This window comes from Eupeodes corollae, chromosome 1 (assembly GCF_945859685.1).
Source record: "Eupeodes corollae chromosome 1, idEupCoro1.1, whole genome shotgun sequence".
Lineage (NCBI taxonomy): Eukaryota > Metazoa > Arthropoda > Insecta > Diptera > Syrphidae > Eupeodes > Eupeodes corollae.
This window is the reverse complement of record NC_079147.1, coordinates 39287722-39312849: the sequence shown is the minus strand read 5'-3', so window position 1 is coordinate 39312849 and position 25128 is coordinate 39287722. Positions and strand designations below refer to the sequence as shown.

The 25128-nt window shown below is 30.8% G+C and overlaps 1 protein-coding gene across 2 annotated transcripts in view; it reads right to left on the bottom strand.

The window, feature by feature from the left end:
* Positions 1-7266: 7266 nt before the first annotated feature.
* LOC129942587 (uncharacterized) overlaps positions 7267-25128 on the bottom strand; it is a 300399-nt gene continuing 282537 nt past the window's right edge. For both annotated transcript variants that reach the window (XM_056051592.1, XM_056051591.1), the window contains exons 13-15: positions 22165-22331; positions 20959-22098; positions 7267-9949 (exon numbers count right to left, since the gene is read on the bottom strand). In XM_056051592.1, coding sequence (XP_055907567.1) covers positions 9470-9949; positions 20959-22098; positions 22165-22331 — 1787 coding nt within the window. In that variant the 3' untranslated portion in view covers positions 7267-9469. The remainder of the gene's footprint in view (positions 9950-20958; positions 22099-22164; positions 22332-25128) is intronic.

Here is a 25128-nt window from a genome sequence, read left to right as displayed (position 1 = left end):
AATTTTGAAATCTGAATTCGAAATCACCATATCAAAGAGTATGATTTTGTCTCTGAAATATGAAGTTTTTTAGATCAGATTGTAAATTTAAGTTTAAGATATCTCGGAGAAAAAAAGAGATATTGAAAAGATTGAAAAGAAATTTAAAAGAAAAACCAAGTTCTTTCATAAACCATGACGTGATACAGCAACTCTGACTTCAGCTTCAGAATCGGCGTACTAAAATCCTTCAGAAAAGTTAATCTTTATTAAAAGGAGTGTTTTGTTGCAGACCAGTATTGGAAAATTTACTTTTAAGAATATATTCCAGATTTCAAGTCAATCGGCAAAAGTAAGTATTGATATAAACGCGTTTGAAGTTTTGAATACTTGAAAGTCATGAGAAATGTTTGCAGTACCTTTAATACAATCATTTTAAACAAAGTTGTTTCCTTACCAATATCTTTTGGCACAATATTTTTGAGATCCCAGGAAACAATTTAAGATCAACAGAAAAATCCATTCCCTAACCTCCTTATCCAGAATGTATTTATTTAAAGAAATTTAAAATTAAAAAAAATAGTCAAGTATTATTTTTTTGTATTTATTATTTGTATTTTGTGTTTTATTTCTTTTCTCTGCTTTTTGTTTTTTTTATCATTTAAATTTTCTTAGAAAATTCTTATAAAATAAAATGTTTTACAATATGTTTTTTTTTTGTTTCTCTCTCTTTCTCTCTCGAATTTATGGTAATATTTTATTTCATTTTTATATCTTCAAAATATATAAATTTTCTTTTTACATTTTCTCATTTTGTATTTCTTTTATAACAAACAGGAATTTTTAAGTGTGAACGTGTATAGCAATTAATTGTTTAATTTTTAGTTTTAAAATATAGATTTTGTTTTTATTTATTATTAATTAAATTTTGTATTTAATTCATCAATTTCGAAAATGTTTGCTTTTGTATAGAATTCAAAAACAAAATAAAAAAAGAAAAATAATTAATGTCAAGGCCGCATTGACATATATGTATACAATTTAACAAATATTATTATAATATTATAAAGAATGTATGAATTTAAGAACATTATAGTTAAAAATGCTTAGACGCTTAAATAAGACAAATATATTCGTAATTGATTAATTTTTTAGAAAATAAATATTCATAAACTTTTCACAGAGGCCTTTTTAAATAGTACTTAAAAAGTTTACTTAACACAAAGCTTAAAAATGTGAATATAAACAATATAACTAAAATTACCAATATTACAATTTTGTTTGTGTAAATTTATAAAAGTTTTCTTGAGCGTTTATTATAAAAATTAATTTTGAAAATAATTATTAAATTCATAAAAGCGACTTAATTATGATGATTTTATGATTTTATTAAAAAACAAAAATATTAAAATAGAAAAACAAGACAATTTGTAATTTGTTAATTAAACTTAATGAAGTACATTGAATAGTAAAAGACAAAAGAAAAAATATTGAAACAATTTAACGGCATTTTAACACAAAAAATAAACATAATTTTATAATATTATATCATGAATATATAAAAACTGAGGTAGATAACAATTCTTTAAAAATAAAACAATTATATTAATAATTATGTTTTAAACAATTAAAACAATAGTAAACAAAATATGATATTCTTTTCGGTGACAATATATTATAATTTGTTTTTAAATACATCTCATTTTGTTTATACGTAATATCGAGTCTCAAATATACATGTTCTTGTATATATATATTTATTTATTTATTATTTATAAATAGAAGTTAAACTAAAAAGAGAGCTTTTTTCTTATAAAACAATAAAATAAAAAAATATTATTTAAAATATAAAAAAGTGTTTATTTTTGTATTAACTGAATTAAATACTTTTTAAAAACAATTATTATTTATTAATAAGGTTTTGAAATTTATAGATGGAGGATGAATTAACTTAATGGATGAGAATTTACAAACTTATTGTTTACTTGTTTTATATTTATTTTTACATTTTACAAAATAATATTCACTTACACAACAACTTAATAACTTTTATTCGAATTTAAAATTGTTTAATTTATCTATATATTGACCAGGAATATTGAAGTTGGAATGTTTTAAATTAAAGTATTTCTTTTTGTGAACATGTGCAGCTTGAAGTGTTTTTTAGCGTTTTTAACTCATTTTCGTAATTTTGAAAAATATTCGGATAACTTGAACGGATATATTTTCAACGTAGGTATTCACGATCTCAATCAAAAACAGAAACAATAAAATAAAAAGAGTAGTAAGGATTATAAATAAATTAGTGAGAAAAATAAATATATGTAATATAGGTACTATTGGTTTAAAGCTACATGGTTGTATTGCACTTGTAAATTTTTATTTTTCAATTTGTTTGTTTTAAATTAATAAAAATTTACATTGTTTGGAGTATTTTATTAATATAAATTGTTGTTTTAATATTAATAAAATTATGGAATGTGGTTTGCTGGTGGTAATCTATTGCTATTTTATTGTTGTATGTTGTGTGTATGTTGTGTGTATGTATACTGTTTGTTGTCTTTTTGTTTAATTATACTTTTTTATTTAATTTTTGGTTTATGTACACTCTTTTCATTTAATTCCATTTTTCTACCTAACATTTGAAGATTGCTTAGTTTTGTTTTGTTGTTTTTTAATTTGTTTGTTTATTTGTTAAAGTTTTCTTTTTGTTTATAGTTTTTGAACACATTGGGTTTTAAATATATATTTTTTGTTTATTTTAGGTACATACTTTTGTTTGTCAAATATTGAATTTTTAAATCTGGAATAAATACTCGATTAATTCGATCAAAAAATGGAAAAAGTCATCCGAATGAATATGAGAAAATATCTTCTTTACTGCACATTGTTTGTTTTTTTCTTAAGGCTATCTTTATATAGTTTTGAATGAATATAAAAACTGAGGTAGATAACAATTCTTTAAAAATAAAACAATTATATTAATAATTATGTTTTAAACAATTAAAACAATAGTAAACAAAATATGATATTCTTTTCGGTGACAATATATTATAATTTGTTTTTAAATACATCTCATTTTGTTTATACGTAATATCGAGTCTCAAATATACATGTTCTTGTATATATATATTTATTTATTTATTATTTATAAATAGAAGTTAAACTAAAAAGAGAGCTTTTTTCTTATAAAACAATAAAATAAAAAAATATTATTTAAAATATAAAAAAGTGTTTATTTTTGTATTAACTGAATTAAATACTTTTTAAAAACAATTATTATTTATTAATAAGGTTTTGAAATTTATAGATGGAGGATGAATTAACTTAATGGATGAGAATTTACAAACTTATTGTTTACTTGTTTTATATTTATTTTTACATTTTACAAAATAATATTCACTTACACAACAACTTAATAACTTTTATTCGAATTTAAAATTGTTTAATTTATCTATATATTGACCAGGAATATTGAAGTTGGAATGTTTTAAATTAAAGTATTTCTTTTTGTGAACATGTGCAGCTTGAAGTGTTTTTTAGCGTTTTTAACTCATTTTCGTAATTTTGAAAAATATTCGGATAACTTGAACGGATATATTTTCAACGTAGGTATTCACGATCTCAATCAAAAACAGAAACAATAAAATAAAAAGAGTAGTAAGGATTATAAATAAATTAGTGAGAAAAATAAATATATGTAATATAGGTACTATTGGTTTAAAGCTACATGGTTGTATTGCACTTGTAAATTTTTATTTTTCAATTTGTTTGTTTTAAATTAATAAAAATTTACATTGTTTGGAGTATTTTATTAATATAAATTGTTGTTTTAATATTAATAAAATTATGGAATGTGGTTTGCTGGTGGTAATCTATTGCTATTTTATTGTTGTATGTTGTGTGTATGTTGTGTGTATGTATACTGTTTGTTGTCTTTTTGTTTAATTATACTTTTTTATTTAATTTTTGGTTTATGTACACTCTTTTCATTTAATTCCATTTTTCTACCTAACATTTGAAGATTGCTTAGTTTTGTTTTGTTGTTTTTTAATTTGTTTGTTTATTTGTTAAAGTTTTCTTTTTGTTTATAGTTTTTGAACACATTGGGTTTTAAATATATATTTTTTGTTTATTTTAGGTACATACTTTTGTTTGTCAAATATTGAATTTTTAAATCTGGAATAAATACTCGATTAATTCGATCAAAAAATGGAAAAAGTCATCCGAATGAATATGAGAAAATATCTTCTTTACTGCACATTGTTTGTTTTTTTCTTAAGGCTATCTTTATATAGTTTTGGAATTGTGTTTCTTGTTTTTACAAAATTTTAAATCGAATATCGTTAAAAACTATTATTTATATTTATTTTTTCAATTGTGTGTAAGATGAATTGCTTTTGTTTATGTTTTTTATTATTGATTAAAAAAAAGTTGATGCTAATAAAAAAAGTAACTATTGCTAAAGATAGTTTATTTTTTTCTTTTGTTTTTTAAATTTAATGAATATTATTTTTTAAATGGTTCAGGTACAATTATTTCTATTTTTTTTAAATTTAATATGTAATGTATGTACATAATAATTATTAACTATCATGTTATATTTGCCATGCTATTTTGTTTTTATTTTTTGTTTTTTGTCAGGAGCTTTCTCGTAAGTAATACAATTTATTTTTGTTGTTGTTGTTCCTATTTTGATACAAGTTTGTGTTTTTTAAACTAAAAATATATAATTTTAGTGTTTTTTTGTGTTAGCTTTAAATTTAAATTCCAATTAAATTTATTTTAGTTAAAAAGTCAAAAAGTTAGATATTTGATTAAAAAAACTTAGAGAATAAAATTATATTGATTCTCACTGAAATATTTATTTTTTTAAATCAAATATATTTTTAAATTAAATCATAAAGTAAATGTGCCTTTTTTAATAAGTATTTGATACAGAAAAATTCTTCAATAAATAAGTATATTGATAAAAAATGCAGAATAACGAAAGGATTTGGATGAAATTGACAATATTAAGAAGCTTGAATGTAGATAAGATCTCAAGAGCTTACTCTTGGGAATCGTAGGAAATATAGCTGTTTTTAAAGAATGTAAAAACGTTAATTTCAACAAAAATTCTTATACGTGCAAAATTAAAATGAATTTTTTTCCTAGACACAGTCAATTTAGTCCCAAACTCTGTTCTGCCTATACAAATTTAGATTTCAAAAGATCTAAGTCAAATTGTTAGTTATTATCTATTAGTTAAGTTTAAAAAAAAAAATGGACTCTTTTACAATAATTTGGGATTTACGGATTGCTTGTTTTGAATTGGTCCTAAAATTTAAAATAGTAAATAATATCCTAATCATTTTATTTTTATTAAAAAGTCGAGTTTAGAAATCATTGTTTTGTAATTTTTGTATATCTGAATTTTAAAACTCTGTATGTTTTATTGGATGTTGGATTTAAAATATGAAAAAAATGATATTTCCTAGGTAAAAACTTTAATTTTAAAATATTTGGATTTAATTTAATTTAAAGATGTAAATAAAACGTACTTCAAACTACGAAATTTTTATTTCCAAAAAAAGGTTCTGCAATCAAAAACCAGATATTTTATTTTTGTTCAAATTAAAGAAATTCAATAGAAGACTTGATTCGCAGAGTTTAAGGTTTAAAACTCTTTGTAGAAATTTGATATACTTCTTAAAACAATGCAATATTTTTCGAATAACATCTTTTTTTTTATTTCAATTTAAAAATTTCAATCTTTGAATTCAATAAGCGGCTATTTTGTAAACAGCTTATTGCAATAATTTGTCTTCCGTAATTATTGCAGTAGAGTTCTGCACTCAGAATTCACTTTAAGTATTTTCATTTAATTGAAGCCTTTGCAATCTTTTGAATTATTTGCATTCGTATGAAGTCTTTGCAATCTTTAAATACTCATTGAATCTCAATTAATTGCAATCAAAGGATTGAAAAGAGAATGATTTGATAGGGTTTTTCATAATGAATGCATTCAAAAACGGCTGCACTCTTTTACATGTCTAGTGTTGAATAGAAATGCAAAAGATCTCACTCACTGAACCTTGTTTCATAAAGTGAACTAACTTTGCCTTTTTTTACTAATAAACTGTTTCACTGGTGAGTAAATAGAAAAATTATATCGTAATAGTTATGGAATTACATAATTTGAAGTTATTTTAGTATAACTTTTGATTTTGGTGTTTTTATATACACTGAGTTACAAAAAGAAATGGCGCAATCATGCTCTATGAATATGATGTGTAGTTAGTATTTTGGTAATATTTTTGAAGAGATATTTGGTGATTCAAAACCTTCGAGATCGTCACCAAACAGAGGTTGAAGTGTTTCACAGACTTTAATCAGTGAGAGGGACCAGTGTCAATGCTTAAATGTAGAGTGATCTGGTCGTATACAAAGACTTAAGATACAGCACGAGCGAATGGAATTTGCTCGCCTTCACCAAGATTGAACCGGGGGCGACCAAGGTATAGTTCTCTTCACTGGTAATTCCAGGTTCTGTCTACGTTCACCAGATGGACTTAAAAGAGCATGGAGAAGATCAGGTGGGAGATAAAATTCAACAACAGTTGCGCAGCGGGAAAATTTTTGAGGAGGTTACGTCACGGTGGGTGTGGACAGGAATTTCCGTATACGGAATAAGTAGGTTGTGCATAGGGAAATGATCTGTGAACTCACCAACATTTTGGAAGAATATGTGGTCCCTTTTGCACCATTTATTGGTGAAAATATCTTGCTGAAGCAAGACAGTGCGAGACCTTACGTTGCCATATGCATTACGGACTAATTGGAAGAAATACAAATCTATGCTTGATTTGATGCCGGACGTTAATCCCATCGAAAATATTTGGGATCCGCTGGAAAAATGATAAGAAAGCGATCTGTTCTTCCCGAGACACTAAGTGTCTCTACTATTCAAGGTATGCCAAGTTGAATTAAAGCTTTGATAGATGTTAGGGGAGGCAATACCCACTCTTCAGTGAACATAAGCTTCAAATATTTTTTGTTTCATTTAAAAGTTCTTGCCATTTGTTTATTTTGTACAGAAATTATTAACACTAAATTTTAATGAACAATACTGAATTAAAAAAAAAAAGTCTTTTTTTACACATTTGAAATTATTGCGAAATTTTAAGTCCGCCACTTTTTTTGTAACTCAGTGTAGAAAAAGATCCTTGTTTATTATATAATTTATGTTTCGAAGTAAAATCTTTTTAAAAATTCGCTTTTTTAACAAACGACAGTAAACTTAGTCTTGTCTTTTGAAATTAAAACAAAGTATAGGCTAGATTAAATTCAAGATCGAATATTCTGTTTTGGGTGGATCAAATGACTTTAACAAGACCTTTATAACTTAACTATAAAAATAACCAATTACGCAGCACGTTTTGGAAATAAGAATCTTGAAACTGAAATTTAGTAGTTTATCTATTTTTCCATGTTCGATCATTATTCAGATAACACAAAGTTTGAAATAGAGCTATTTGTTAAATAGTATGACTAACTACTTTCTCGTGGTCAAAAAAAGGTTAAGCGTCTTTTTGTTGATATTTTTAACCATTGTATCAGATGTGAACAACTTAGGTTTTATTACATATTTTTGAAAAATGACGTTTGATAACATTGGTTGCCAAAAGTACGTTTGAAGAAGCACAAACAATTCATTTTAACAGGATTAAGAAGTTCTAAATTCGAATCTCTTTTATGACATTAGGTTTTTAAAATATGCTCTTTTTTAACTTAGTTCTTAGACTAAGTTAAAACTCAAAATATCTCTTAATAATGAATTGTATGATTAGTTTGCAATTTTAAACATTTGACGCTATATGAAATTTTGAGTAAACCTTGAATTTAGTGCTAATTCCAAATCCAAACTTTATTTTTAACATTTTGAAAATACATTTTCAACAATATTTTAATATACTCCAAAAACTTGATATAATAGAGTTGTTAAGACAATAGAATCGTTACCAGAACAAAACTTAATTTCAAACCGTTTAGCTTTCTTTTTGCTGAAAAGGGTTTTAGCATAAATGGTTTCTTTCAAAATTTTGTAAGACAAATGAAATATAAAAATGAAATATATAAAATATTTGAACTGAATACTGAAGAAAGGGATTATAGATTTGAAAAACCATCACGAATCTTATTGAAAAAAGCTTCTTCATAAATTTAAACACCTTATAAAAGTCTTATATACGTGTTTTATTGAATTTAAAAAATTAATATCTTAAAAACCTGACGTGATAGATTTGGATTTGAAGTCGGATTTGAATGAAGGACATTAAATCGAATTGAAATAGTGCAAATCTTATTGCCAGTAAGAAAACCGTGTCGACCAGTGTAATTGACGATTTAGTTTCCGTTCTCGTCAAGTATCTTCAATCTGAGAAAATAAGAGATCGTTAAACTGTAAAATATTGAAGTTAGGAAAATAAAAACAAACATTTAAATTATTAAAAATGTAGAAAAACTTGAATAAAGTAAGAAGTAAAATACATAACTACTATTATAATTTCAGTGAGAACCAAAATACATTTATAAAAATTCTTAAATATAAATTATAAGTATACAAAATTTTGAAAAATAAAACATAAGAATCAAACATTAAAATATGAATTTCCAATAATTAATTTTTTTCTTAAATTTCTTACAAAACTATATTATATAAAATTTTTTTAAGGATTTTTCGAATTTAATTCATATATCCCCAATATCCTGCATTCCGAAGTAAATAAATTCAGCTCAATTATGGTACCCATTTCTATAAGTTTTTAAAAAAAAGATCTTTTTTAATAATAAGTTTTTTAATCAAAGTGGAAATACGTTTGAAGATAAATTACTTTTTGTCCAAAATAAGCGATGAAATGAACTCTAAAATATCAAAACTTCTAAGTCCAACAAAATGGGATGCCGTTTGAACGTTAATAGAAAATTTTCGAAATAATCTCCAGAACGCGGATACCTAAGAAGAGCTGATTTATTATACAAAATAGTAGAGTCTACTTTTCATTTTATTTTAGTTTGTTGTTTTTCTTTTAAAATATAGAAGCCTCAATTTTAATTTCACAATAAATCACCTTTTCTCTGTTGATAAAAAAGAAGACAATAATGTTCCTCTTTTTCTCAATATTAAAACACTTTTAAATTATTTAAAAATTATACAATACTCGTATTTAAATAAATCTTTTTTATACTCATTTCTTCGAATTTACAAAGTTTTTCTTTTTTTTGTATGATTTTAGCATTCGGCTCGAAAACAATTTTAACATTTCAACATCTGGAATGTATAATAACAACCATAAAATCGCAACTTTCCTAACCCACCTAACTTAACCCATGAAGTCTGTTTTTTTTTTTTAATTTTTGTGTCTGAGGTTGCGTTGAGTGAGGATGAGGAAGAGAATTTCATCGTAGCATGGATCCTCTAACAACATCGATTTGATGCTTGATTCTTCTATCCATTCGGATCTACATTTGGCCTTCGATGGTTCCAATTGGTTTTCAGTAGAGGATTATTTATAGAATTATCTGAATCATGGTGGTTATGATGATAGTTATTCTGATGGTGATGATGATGATGATTAGTGAAGGCTATACCATCAGGACTACTACTGCTAGGATGATCGTCTACATTATTTGTTATTGATGAAGATGATGCTTCGGAACCAATTGTGCTGTTGTTTCTAATAAGAGGAGCTACCGATGAATTATGTCGATGTCGATGATCGTATTCGTCGTCATTATTGGATATTGGTTGTTTTTGTTTGCTATTCCATGACAATGTATTATTATTGTTGATGGCTGCTGATGCTGGAGATGTTCGGAACATTTTCATCTGTCCATCGTTATTTCTATCTAAGGTTGAGGAATTTATTGGATGAAATTGTGTGTGTTCGAATAGACGTTCGGTGTCATCGGGGAAGAGAGCATGATTCTGTAAAATTAATAGAATTTATTTATAGTTTTAGTTAGTACTGGATCTATTTCATAATATTGTGTAATTAGAAAATTTTAACTGTTCATTTAGAGTTCAAACAATTCAATAAGAGAACGATGGCCTATCATTTCTATTGCTTTTTTTAAACTAAGTCCAAAAGACTTATAAGTACGCTGTTGAGAAATAAATGAACAAAAATATGACCTGATTAAGCGCTGCCGTTGGTAGTCCACTTCCAAAGAACGAGGAGGAGGATAAGAAAGAGTGTCGTGGCCAAAACGGAACCCGGGGCACACCAGCGTTTATTTTATAAATAACAGATTTGAACCTGTCCAGTACTATTTAACTTAAACGGTCCGAAAGGTAATAATAAATTATCAAATTCTCTATCAGAGAACTTGATGCCGAACTCTATCAAATGTTTTAGAAATTAATATCAAGTGTAATATTCTTGTCTTGTCTAAAATCGATGTAAAGATTTATTTCACTATTTGGTAAGATAGGAATGCTATTGAACGTATACTTTTACGAAAGGCATACTGCTGGTCATTTAGAAGCTTTCGTTCTTCAAAATATTTCAGAATATTAGGCATATAAATACTTATGATATGAAAGCAATCTTCTTTCGATTTTAGGTTGCAAAGCGTACAGAATTGATTAAAGTTTCCATTAAAAGGGTTACCATTAAAGGAAATGGCTCACTCCTTGCTTCGAGTATCACGAATATTTCATCATAGCTAAGAGGGAAATTAGACTATAATTAAGCTGACTGAATAAGATTCTATTTTCAGAATTCCGAGCCTTAACGATGAAGGCATCTCGAATAAAGTCTTGGTTTTTGTGAATAATGAGGTAGAGTTGGTCTTTCAAATTACACATCAATATGTAAGGTTTCCCCACAAGCGTTGCCAATAAATTGCCATCTTTCATACCACCAGTCCTTATTCCGCAACTCATACAAGAGTAGTTTTTTTGAAAGCCTTAATTTCTCATAATGACAGCATACCTTTATTATAAAGTCAGCCCGTGACTTGAGTGTATTTGTCAAGAGTTTTGGTAGTCCGGTTTATGGAATTTTATGATATGTTAAGCAAGCTTTGAGAGCTATTGGGTTTTTTAGTTAGGTGTTTGTTTTACCACAACAAGTTTCACCTCAATTTTTGCTAACCACCCTTAACAATTCTTACTGCGGCATCAAAATTCTGGAAGAGATGAGTAGAAACCTGGACCATCGGCCAGTTAACTGCTTTTTTTGCTTTTTGGGAAAGCAAATTTAACAGGTTTAACAGTGCGCGAAAGGATTCCACACCAACGAACTGTTAGACGGTTGGTCCACATATTTGCCTAATAATACCTTTACGATACCCATGCCCAACAATGTGTGTAGGAAAGTCAAACCAACTTTAACTTAGTATGGCCTAGGGCCCATCATATAGTATTACTGATAGAAAATCACTCCAAGAATATTTTAATAACTTTAATTTTAATTATACGCTTGCCTACCTTCAACACGACATAAGTAGTTTTTCCTCAACCGAAGTCGAGCGTATGTAGGCACTCGGTAATGCGAGGAATTCCGCACGATTTTCGAAAGTCTTGGCTGGAATGGGTTCGAAAGGTGAAGAGCTAAACTCATTCACTGAGCTTCTGGGTGATCGCATCACCTTTTAACAGAGATCGCGTGCGATGAAAGATACCTGGCTTCTTGGTCGCACACCCCAATCATATGGATGGAGGAAGTTGCGTGCCCGAGACAGATCGATCACCACGCATGAGATTCGAGAGGATTGGTTGAGGGCAAGTAGCCGGAAGGGTCAAGCTCGCCATAACGAAGGCACTTTTTGGATTGTGCCCAGAGCTTAAAGACAAACGAAATATTGTGTAAAGGAATTTTTTTTTTTAAAGAAGTTTTTCCTTAAGTTTTGTATTGAGTTGAAGATTTGTGTTCTGCTGTGAAGTCAAATTGTTAAGGAAGGACTACGATAGCTGTTGGGGAAGTCGCAAAAGCTAAGTATAGTGTTCTCTTTTTTTTTCTGGGAACATTGCTTTCGGGGTCTTTTATTTTTTTTTCTAATTCGTCCTTTTGACCTTTGAGTCGAAATATTTTTTTCTCTTGTCGAAATTTTTCTTTTTGTTTGCAAAACATTTATCGAAAATTGACCTTCTGTCAATCTCAATAATTTAATTTATATCTTTCTCTTTTATAAAAGATCCTGGTTTTTAATCCCAGCTTCGGCCAAGGTTTTTTAGGCAATAAAACCTAACTTAAATGTCCCATCTGGAAAATAAAACCTTTCTTTTATTTCATAACTTCATTTAAAGACTAATTTTACAGCTCTTGGTTTTGGTAAACTTCCATTAAAAAGTTTCCTAATGCCCATGGTAATCAATACGACTTGGTGAAATCTTCCCCTTCGTATTTCGATATCATTTTGATTGATCACCTCGATCAATAAAGTATTCACCTAATCTGAGCTACCGTGCCTGCAATTACAATTACCAAATGTTTACCCAAAAAAATTATAAACACTGGGGCATCGGCACTTGTCTTTTTAAATAGAATCCAGATTAGTTTTTAGAACAAGGAGATGGATTATGTTAATGAATCCATTAATTCGTTTACATTTTTTTTATTTTTTAAATTTGATTGTTTAATAGCAAATAAATTACAAAAAAAAAAGAAAAAAATGCAAGTTTTAACCTGACAGCTGAACATTTTATTTTATTAGAATTAGTTTAAAAAAGGGGAAAATCTGTCGAAAAATAAAATATAAATCAATTCATTTTGCTACATGTAAAACAAAAGCAGGCGAATTTAATATTTTGACAGATCTATATTAAAAACAAATTGATTTATTTTACCCATGGAAAATCCCATAGAGAGTCCTTTTTTCTGACAACAAAGATGTTAATTCTTTTTGTTGTTACTGTTGGCAAATTAGGAGAAAAACGGTAGCAAACATTTTATAAGGTTATATTTTTGTGTGAGAAATTTGTTGATAATTGTTTCATATTTAGAAAAATGGGTTTGTTTCTAAGTGATACCGCCAGGGAACCACCATCATCTTGAAAGAATGCATATTGTATAATAAGTCCCAATCTTGCTCAATCATGCTTCCAAAAAAATATACAATTACCGATAAAATAGACAGGTTCAAATAACTTAAGAGAATTCATTTGTATTCTCAATAGCATTATTTGAATGTAAATTTCCACAAAGCAACCTGATTAGTTTTTAAAGTTTTCCAATTTGACAAGGAGCAACATCAAATAGAATTGTGCAAACAATTAATAAATCACGTAGCAATAAAGTTCAGCTTTCAGTTATATGCAAATTTTGATTAGCTGTCATTTTGACATAAGGAGACTTGACCAATAGTAAGAGAAACATTTCTTGACTAACTTTCCAATAAAGTTGCTTTGATTGGAAGGCAATTTTTTGGCAACTGGCATTTGAGCTAGAAGCTTGCCTTACTTTCAAGTCCCTTTTGTAGTCGGAACCGATAGTAAATTAATGACAACAGTCCATATATCAACTATCTTTATTCATAGCAATACAAACTGTATTTTTTCGACAAGACGGAGCTAAGACAACTTTGACTTTTTCAACGGCGAAAAAATGTGCTAGAGTTGAAAGATCTGCTTTTTTGCATATTTGGCGATAAACCGATATTCATGTTAACTGCTTATTTCAAAGGTTATTAAGAGAACTCACAAAAAAATTTAAGTCAGAAACCAAGTTTCTAACTTTCTTTTATGCTCATTGGAACACAATTGAAAATGGATTTCTTGTCATTTCCTTTTTTTTCTTGTAGCTGTCAAATTTGCATTTAAAAAAGAGGCTGGGATGCACCCACACTGATTAATCCCCATCCCGTCTGTTGATTAGTATTGCTTAAAAAGTTTTCATATTTTGTTAAAAAATTTGTCGGTTAAATTATTCTAAAAAAATATCTAAATATTACCAACACATGATGAAATAGTTTGATTTCGAATTCTTTTTTTGTTAACAAGATTTTTAGTCGAAAACCAATTTTCACCAATTTTAGTAGGATTTTTTGAAAAGCTTTATTTCTTTTATAATCAAATACAGATTTGATTTGTCTAAGAAAATTTATCACAAAATGAAATCATTTTACAGTCAGCACCTTCCTTTATTCACGAGGTATCGAGAAACGAACATCAATTTTTACCAATTTTGTGTACTATTTTTTGTAGATTTTAGTTTTTATGACTAAAACTGACTGTCGGATTGTTATAAAAAATTTTCTGAACATCGAAAACAATATTTTCTAAAAGACGAAAAAAGTTTGACGCCAATACCTTAAATTTTAAAAACGATATTTACGTCGGAAGTAAATTTTTAGTTTTAGTTTTTGTATTGTTTTTTTTAGGTCTTTATTTTTTGTAAAAAAATACTGTCAATTCGATTTTTCTCAAAATTTAACCGATTGTTGAAAACAATATTTCTTATAAGATAAAACAAGATTGAAGCCATAATCTTAAAAAAAGATATTTGAGTAGAAAACAAATTTGTACCAACTTTTAATAGTGTTTTTTTATTTTTTCATTTTTTATAAAGAATCAATTAGATTTTTCTCAAAATTTTATCAGATGTCAAAAACGTTTTCCTTCATTGTATAAAAACATTTTGGAGATAAAATAATTTTTTGTTCGAAAAAAATACTCGAGGTGAAAAATATTTTTGTTCAGGTTTTTTGATTTATAAAAAACTGTTAAAAACCAAAATCTTTAAATCTTTTTTCATGCATTATTATCTTTATGACAAAATTTATTTGAATGCGATATCTATTCGATTCTTGAGCTATGGACGACGAAAAAAACTTCCCGAACTTCGGATGCACGGACCTACGGACGTAAGAACGTACGTACACACCCACGCACAGACATCTCTCTAAAAATCTTTTATTTCGACTCTAGGGATCTTTGAAACGTCGAGAAATGTCAAAATGTTCAATTCGTCAAATCGGACCGATTATAATAACTTCCCATGGATAATTAAAAATATTCAATGGGCAGGTTCAGACGACATAAGGGACTTGAAAGTAACGCAAGTTTCTAGTATCTGATTGGCCAGCTGCCAAACAACTGCCTTTCATTCAATGCAACTTTAATGGGTGAACCACAAACACAAAGCTTCGGCTTCACCTGACGTATACGAGTTCAGAAATAGGAATTCAGTGCATGTTATCACAATGGAGCTTTGACCTCACTTTATGTTTGACAATCGTAAGGAAAAGAACGTAATGTAACGTAATGTGACTCTAATTAGTTCAATTATCTGAACGCTTGCTTTGTCTGACAGCTCAACTGCTGTAAAAAAATGTCAACAAGCAAAATATTTCCTCTTTAAAGAGATGAAATAATAGAAACCTTATTCAAAGCAACCTCGAAACAGGCCCACTGTAACGCAGACGAAACCGAAGCTGAAGCGTGTTTGTAATTCAGCCATAATGGTTGTTTACTGGAAAGTTAAATCTGCTTCTGTAAAAATGACAGTTAATCATGTTTTTTCATTCAATTGAAAACTGAACTCTATGATTTATTTATTTTCTGCACAATTCCATTTAATAATTTGTATGATGTTTAAGTTCTGAGTTTGAAATGTATGACACTTGAAAAACTAATTATTTTTTGGTCAAAATTTACGTTCAAAGAATCCAATTGAATGCAAATGAAGTCCTTTGTGTTGTCTGAATCTGACAGATAGAAAATGCATTGATTATTCTGCAAGGAGGAAAATTGATTTTAAATCAATTTTTTCTTGACACATTTAAATTCTAAATAAATTGATTTATTTTAATGTAATGACAAAAATCAATTGTTGTCCGATTATTCGCAACTTTTTGAAACCTACTCGTGTGTCTTGTTTTTCTTTATCAAAACTTTTTTTAGTTTGATTGAATTATTTCTTTTAGTAAAAGACATAATAAGAAAAAAATGTGTTTGATGTCTATATTAAGTGCTATGTGGACACAATTCCGATATTAATTACCTAATGGATTCTAATTAATTCTTCTCTAACCTAGAATAGCACATATCAAATTATTGTACTTTTTATAGACTTATAGAGCCAAGAAAGGAATAATATATTTATTTGAATACATTTTTTCTACTACATTTACATTAATTAATATCAAACGTAACTTAAGTTCCATTGGATTAGAGTAAAGAGAGTATATGGTAACAGTTCATTTGGGGATGTGTTTCGTGTCAATTAGAAGTAAAAAGATGTCTGACTTGTGGAAGACAAAACTTTTGTTTAAAATTCTGTATTACTACGCTTGTTTGTGTGGCATGTCGAATTTTAAAATCACCCAAAACAACCGCATAAAACACTCATTGAAAATTCACATATTTTCAATAACATACCGCCTGATATCATTTTTGGCATTGACGTTTTCCATGCCACAAACTTTGATGAACATTCTGAATACGTTTCGTCCAGATTTATGGGTCATACACCTCACGCATCTTTTCATAATACACTCCTATTCCGTCATTTTACTTTCCTGGCAAATTATTCGGTATAAGCAATTCAACAAAGTTATGAATGAGACTATTGAGCTTATAAGGCGTATTAGAGCGCTCACTAAAAATAGTAGCATCTTTGGCAACGAGGTCTATGTGGTAATTCCATTTCGAGTGGCAAGTGACTTTTGTGCATTGGTTTTTGACATTCCAAAGTTTTTACGTGTCACAACTGCTAATAAATATCTTAAGCCACTTCTGTGTGTATTCGTTTATAGTGAAGCGGTAAGTGCTCTGCTCCTGTTATATGTCCTCGCACTGGGCTACCTTCTGACAGCGGGACTTTATCAAAAACTGGGACAGCATATGATTGGTTTTGCTAAACGGATCACGGGCCTAGAAATTTCAAACAGAAAACCAACGAACTTTCGACAAATGGCGATTTTGTGTGAATTATCCGACGAATTGGACGAATGTTCAGCTCTATATTCAAAAGTTTATCGAATTTTGAGTGAATTCCATTATATGTTTCAATTGAATGTAATGTTTATAATGGTGGGAAATTTGGTGATGATAATAAGTTATGTTCATCAGAATTTTGTGGTTTATATAAGTACTGGGGTTGTGATATGGGAGAATGTTATTTTCGGAGTAATTCGGATTTTGGATTTTCTTGTGTTTATGCTGATTATAGATATGATTTCGCAGAGATCACGAATACCAAGTAACCTTAATTGGGATACATTCTACTCGGACATGGATGCACGATGGGATAAGAGTGTAAGTATTTACAGCTCTTTTCGAAAATGTCATTTGTGTCAAAAAGGACATAATGATTTCGGAGTTAGATACCAAAAGTCAACTCAAAAGAAATGTTTTCGATAACGATAACAGAATTTTTTGCGACGCATCTCTATCTCTAAAAATGTTTAAATGTCTTAAATGACATTAACCAAAAAAATCTAGCCAAAAATGACAAGTATTTGACAGTTAAATTAACATTTGTTTGACGTTTTCGAGAACAATCTTTGAAATAAAGTAAATATAACTATTTTATTTTTTTCTCTTTCAGGTAGATCAATTTTTGACTCAACTAAGACTGCAAGAATTCAAATTGGATGTGTATGGATTGTTTTTATTAGATAATGAACTCTGTTTAGTTGTTTTTTCACTTATTGTGGCCTATTTGACAATTCTTATACAATTTACAATGTTGGGTTATTAAATAATGAAAAATTTGTTTTGTCATTGTTTTTATTCTTTAGTTTTAAATCATATATAATCTTTTGAATAAATAAACACTATAAGCTGTCAGTTTGATTTGACAGATTAAATAACAACTATTCTCTGCTTTTATTTTGTTTCATTTATTTTAATGACGTCTGACAGTTGTCAGTTAAGGATTGAGTGAAAATGGTATTCTATACTTGAACATTTGAAAACAACAATTATGTTTTCCATTGGTTTAATAGATTCATTTATTTTTTATTTAAATCTGGAAAAATGCAAGTTTTCCGTATTTCTGTGTTCCATTAGGGAAAATAATTTGATTTATTTTTAATATCAAGTCAGTTTTTGAATTTGTTTGTTGTACTAAAAGCTAAAGTTTAATAATCGGTGATTTATTAATTCTTTGCTTTATATGCAAATTTGCAAGAAATTAATCTTAAAATATTAAATAGTTATTTGTTGTATTATTATTTTTAAAGAATGAATTTGACTTCAAATGAAAGACTTGCTGTAAATTTACCTCTATTTGTGTAAGAACCTAATAAAATATGCATTTGACAGTTGACGGTTTAGAATTAAGTAAAAGTGATGTAGTACACATATAAACTGAATAATGATGAACATGTACGAACTTTCCGAGGAGCTAACATCGACTTGGACCACTACCTCGTTGTAGCCAAGGTAGCACTTCGGATTTCCAGACCCAAGGCAAAACAGGGAGGTGCTGGGAGAAGGTACAACGTCGAACGGCTACAATCGCTAGAGATCGCCAAATCCTTTTCCGACCGAATTACAAGTAACCTCTCGAAGTTCTCTGCCGCCAACACAATGTATCGAAAACCAGTGGCCACATTGCCAAGATGCAATAAGAGAAGCCGCCTCTGATGTGCTGGGTTTCAAACAGCCACCAACAAGGAACCCCTGGTTAGATGAGGAATGTCGGCAGGCAAACGCAGCCAAACAACAGGCACGCAAAGCGGCACTGCTGCCGAGAGCTGCTCGTGAGCTCTATGAGCAGAAGAGGCGAGAGGAACGCCGACTTCTCAGAAGGAAAAAGAGAGGGCATGAGAAGCGTGCGGTCGAAGATGTTGAGAGGTATAAAAGCAGGAATGAGGTTCGAAAGTTTTATGAATAGGTGAAACGAAATTCACAGGTACATAAACCTAGACCCGAAGCCTGCAGAGACGAAAGTGGAAACATCATAGGGGAACCGCAGTCAATGCTGAGGATATGGAAGGACCACTTCTGCAGACTGTATAACGGCGACGAAGAACTGAATTCCGCTGTCAGGCAGGATGATCCATTCACTATAGACGACGAAAGCCAACAATCCCGTCCTCCCGACTTAGACAAAGTAAAGATTGCCATATCTAAGTTGAAGTCTAATAAAGCCGCTGGAGCGGATGGCTTGAATGCCGAGCTCTTTAAAGCAGCTGTAGATAAGTTAGTTAGGAGCATGCACCAACTTATCTGTAAGATATGGTCGGAAGAAAGCATGCCCGATGAATGTAACCTCAGTATTGTTTGCCCGATCCTGAAAAAAGGAGACCCTCTAAACTGCACCAACTATAGAGGAATAAGTCTACTTAACATCGCCTATAAAATCTTGTCTGCCGTAATATGTGAACGTCTAAAGCCCATCGTCAACAACCTGATAGGTCCTTATCAGTGTGGTTTTAGACCAGGAAAGTCCACAGTTGATCAAATATTCACATTACGGCAGATCCTGGAAAAAACTCAAGAATACCAAATCGACACCCACCATCTTTTCATCGATTTCATTCCGCATATGACAGCATCTACAGGGACGAGCTGTATAGAGCCATGTCTAGTTTTGGCATCCCTGCTAAACTCGTCCGTTTGTGCAGGATGACCATGGAGAATTCACGCTGCTCCATAAAGGTTAGAAACAACTTAACAGAACCTTTTGATGTCAAAAAAGGGTTTAGACAAGGTGATGCGCTGTCATGCGATTTTTTTAACATCGTGCTTGAAAGAATAGTGCAGAGCTCACACGTCAACACTAGAGGCACTATCTTTCAAAAGTCTGTCCAATTACTGGCATATGCTGATGACATTGACATAATCGGAAGAACTCAGCGTGATGTCAATGGGACTTTTGTGAGTATTGAGACAGAGGCGGCAAAAATGGGTTTAACGGTTAATGAGGACAAAACAAAGTACATGCTGTCGTCTAGAAAGGACATACAACACCGACGTCTTGGTCAAAACGTCAGAATCGACAGACGTAACTTTGATGTAGTCAAGGACTTCGTCTACCTAGGCTCCGCTGTAAACACCGAAAACAACACCAGCTCTGAGATCAAACGCAGAATAACTCTTGCTAACCGCTGTTTCTTTGGACTAAGAAAGCAATTGAGTGGTAAAGTCCTCTCTCGAGGGACCAAAGTTATATAAGACCCTTATCATACTCGTCCTGCTATACGGTGCAGAAGCATGGACCATTACAAAAGCGGATGAAAGCACCTTGGGTCGCTTCGAGAGAAAAGTTCTTCGTGTGATCTACGGTCCCGTATGCATCGAAGGGGTGTGGAGGAGGAGATGGAACGACGAGCTGTACGGGCTGTACAGTGACGTAGACTTAGCCAGAAGAGTAAAAGTTTAACGACTAAGATGACTGGGTCACGTAGAGCGCATGGAAACCAATGCTCCGGCCCGGAAAGTCTTCGAATCCGCACCCACAGGACAGCGCAGTAGAGGAAGACCGCGGATCAGGTGGCGCGCACAAGTGGAAGGTGACCTCACCCAACTTGGAGCGCCAAACTGGAGACATCTAGCTAGGGACCGAGATAGATGGAGAAGTTTGTTGGGTGAGGCCCTAGTTCACACAGGACTTTTGCGCCACCTTTAGTATGTAAGTAATGATGAAGATGCTTTCCATTGAAAAAAAAAAATCAATTAATTTGTGAATTAAATCTGTCAAAATGTCAAATAAATAACCAATTAACAAATACAATTTCATTTTTTGGTTGCACAAATTTTGTTAAAAATATTTTGGAATGTGGAAGCCGTTAATAATAAGTTGACACTTCTTCATCTTCTGAAGTGTATTAAGTGAAAAAAAATTTGGATTTAAATTTGGCATTGTTTTTTGTTTTTTTTGGATAAGAAGGAAAACCGAAAATCAAAATATTCCAATACAAAACAAAATTTGAAGAAAGGACACCAGAGCGTTTGTGAAATTTAATTTGACACAAGAAAACAATGTCAATCAGAATATAACCTTATAACTGTTTTCATAAAATAAAGAAAAATTAACTTACCTTAGAATCAGGATTCCTTTCGCCATTATTGATGGTCGCAAAAAGTTTCGGTTCTGACAACGATGCTACACCATTGTCATCAATGGAATGATTTAACTGATCAATAGGATGTTGGTGTTTTTGTGAAGGAGGTTGTTGTTGGTGTTGTTGGTTTGGCTTACTATTATTACTAGAACTACTATAACTATTTCTATTGTTTGTTGTATTTACATAGTGTGAGCAGCCATTTTGCGTTGCTGCTGCTGCTGCAGCTGCAAATGGCTGCCGTTGTTGGCTGTGACGGTTTGTATGGCGCTGGCGGCTACAGTCTTCAGCAGGTCTAGCCAAAGGTCTGCAGCCACCGCTTACACTACTACAATTGTCACTATTGAAGAAATTCGGTGAGGAACTTATTTTATTCAAAGTAAAACGATCCGAAAATAATTTCTTTGGATTCGCATATTCAACTTCGATATTATTTTTTCGATGATTTTTTGTTGTTGCTGCTGCTACAGGTATGAAATATAGAGCAGCAGGCGCATCATCTTTACTTATTCTTCGTTGCGGTGGTACTTTTGATAGAGGCGTCGAACTTGATAGAGATGTTGGCTCTTCGTCGAGCTCTGTTTCGGCGAATATACATTCAGAGCTGTTGTCATTGCGGCGAGGGCAGTTCCCATTGCCATTGGGAAGTTGTTGCTTTGGTGATTGAGGCATGTCCCTGAGATATTGATATTGCTGGGATTTCGGTATCAAGGTACGCATTTCATGATACTCATGCAGGGCACTACTATCGCCTAAGCCTCCACTCAATCCACCATCTCCGAGGAATCCTCCCAGACCGGTAGTTTCAGTATTTCCACCTGGGGTACTAGCAGCTCCGATATTTGATTCAGATTGTGACGTCAGCTGTATTTGTCCAGATCGCATCTTAAAACGATGTCGTTGGCATATGAATATCAAACTAAAAACCAAGATGCACAGCGTGGAAAGCGCACCTCCAATTGCTACACCAAGGTAGGTGTCTAGTATGGAGCGTCTTCCGTCATCCGTATTGCGGGACCAGTTCCGAAGATCGAAAAATATCGGAGCTCCTATTCCATTCTCACCCACCACACGAACTGTAACATTTACTTCTTCTCGCTCAGTGATGTTGGGGAACTGCGCAAGAATGATAAGAATTTTAAAAACACCTTCCCAATTATTGGTATAAATTTGTTTGCTTACTTTGAAAAAAGTCTCACTGGAACTGACATTAGCCCCGTGGGTGGCATTATTGACCGTCCAAAAGACGCTATAGTAGTAAATTTTTCCATTGGCGTTGGTTGGTGGATCCCAGCTTAGTTTTAAACCACCATCGTTGGCTACTTTGTGATTCGTTACAGTACCAGGAGCTTGAAATGAAACAATAAAACATTTATTAGAAAATACAGAAATAGCTTAAAGCGTTATCAATCATTTCAACAAAAATTGCATTTTTGGAATAAAAAACAAAATAAATTAATTTAACTAAAAAAAGAATTAAGAAAATTAAAATAAAATAAAACAAATTTAAATGTATAAAAATAAATCAGAAATGATAAAAGTAAACAAATTACATTTTAAAAAATACAATACATTAAAACTTAATAAAACAGAAAACAATTACAGTCAATTAAACAAAAATAAGTTAAATAAAATAAAGAAAAATAAAATTAAGTACAAAAGCGAAACAAATGAAATAAATTAAAACAACAATAAAATAGAATAAATAAAAATAGATACATTATTATAAATTGAAATAAAACAGAGCAAATTAAAATATAGTAAAATAAAACAATATAAAATAGAAAACATGCAAATAAATATGGATGAAGTAAAATAAAATAAATTTAAATAAAAGAGAAAATCTTAAGTCAAATAGAATATAATAAAATGAAACGACATAAAATAGAAACAAGTAAAATAAAATAAATTATAAAAAAAAACACACAAGAATAAATAAAATCTTTAAAATGAAATAAAATAAAGAAAAGTTAAATAGAATAAAGTCAAACTATTCTAAATGCAATGAAATAGAATTAAGAATTTTAAAAATGTCCAACAAGGCAAACTAAAATTATAAAATAAAAATAATACAAACAAATGTTTGCGTAACTTAAGGGATTTTTCTGGTTTATCACAAAATTTGATGAAAATATGTTTAAAGTAACTCAATTCGAGTTTAAGTACATTCATTCAAATATTTTCTAACGTTTTGCTACAAGGCACACTTCAGGGTTATCTAAACGGTGGCGGGGAGAAAACCTCACGATGCCAACAAAATTGTCTTTCTCGTCATTGTGGACTACTTAAAGGCTATTAAAATCATGAACCATAATATCTTTTGTCAAACACTTTCATCAACTTGTTTTAACATATTTCTTTCATAGGCACAAGGATATTAATTTGGAAAATAGGAATTCAAACTTTCTGTCCATATTTAGATATGGAATTTCACTAAGTTCAATTTTAGATCTAATATTTTTCTTAATGTATACCAATAAAAAACCAAAACTTTGCCATACACAACTTTTTAGCTATAACCCTTCAACTAATAGATGTTTACCATATTGATTTGGTTGGTGATTGTGTTGTCAGGATTAATGACGGTTTTTAATTAGAGATTAATTTATTAGTTGTGGCCTTACCTTAAATCCACTTAAAAGCATATGCATTGTTATTTCTAGGAAAATATTTGAACTACATATTTCATTTTCCTGATATAGAAATAACCTAGGCAATTGTTTCAAAAGGACCCTCAGTTAAAATAATCGCATTAATCAAACTGTAGGAAGGACTTAACACTACTCTAAGTACAAGAAAAACGTTAGCGAAATCTCTCGTCATCCTCATTCTTACTTTCGGTTGCGAAATTTTGTGTAAGCTTGAAACTATTAGCACGATACATTTTTGGATTAAGTACGACCATATCTCTCAGTATTTGGTATGGTATGGTATTTTTTTCGAAATTCTTGTTTAAGTCTCGTACCCCTGTAGCACCCTCATCCCTGCACCTGACTCTTCAGTTTGGAATTTCAAAACTTTTGAACCAAATATTATTATAACTCGCTTAATTTGCCTTTAATCAGTCATAGCACTCCTCCTATACTTCCTAAACCGTATACAAAACCGAAACTCTCGAGTAGCAGTGCAACTCGAGGATCCAAAAAACCACCAGAAGGCGTTCTTCTCAGGAACCGCTTCAAAACGGCCCCTCACATTCTTGCCAAGATTGCCAAAAATGAAGAGACCGGAGTGATTCATGAGAGGGACGCCCAAGATAAAATAAAGTACCAGAAGGTTGTTGATGAATACTCTCCACAAACAGCAAAGGTCTGCTGAACGTGTGGAACTCTATCGAGGGCAAGCTCTCTGAGATGGTGTTTTCATACACTATATCTAACAGTGAGGGCTCCTACCCTAGTTTTGACTCTGGCGAGATGCTCAGGGGGTATAGGGTAATTAAGTGTGCGGACAGGTTTTCTAGGGGTTTCCTTAGTGAAAGCATTGCTAAGGTTAGCAATGACTAGGAAGGCTTGAAGCTCAAGCTTATCCTAGCTAAGGACATCCCTAGACAACTGAAGGTTCGCATTTGGTTGCCGCTTATAAACATAAAGCCAAGCGGACAGGAATGCCAAAATTAAAATTCTGCAGAGTTCGGGGAACAGACACCGACAAAGCTGATGATAACGTCGAGGTTGACGATGTTATAAGCGGAGTCGAGATTCGAGCCGGGCCCCAGCTCTGCAGCTAAAAATAATTAAAAAACGCGCTAAAGGTCATCCAGATTAATCTGAAGCACTCTAAGTGTGCTTCAGATAATCTGAGAGTTTTCCTTAGCGAAAAAAACTTCGACATTGGCGTTATCCAAGAACCGTGGATAAACGGCCTCAAGGTGCGAGGCCTCTAAGAGAACCAATACGACCTCTTTTATAAAACCGCAGATCAAGACCAAGGTAATCCCAGAACTTGTATTTTAGCTAAGAAACATTTAAAAGGTTTTTTATGTCCAAATTTTAGCACTCCCGATCTGACAGTTGTCAGATTTGAAGATAAGAATACACAGGTAATGCACCATCACCTCCGGAGCTAACATCAAAAAGGCAAACCTTCTGATTCGGATTCGAGCAAATGCTCGGGATACCCTTTGGGGAAGTTCTGTGATCAACG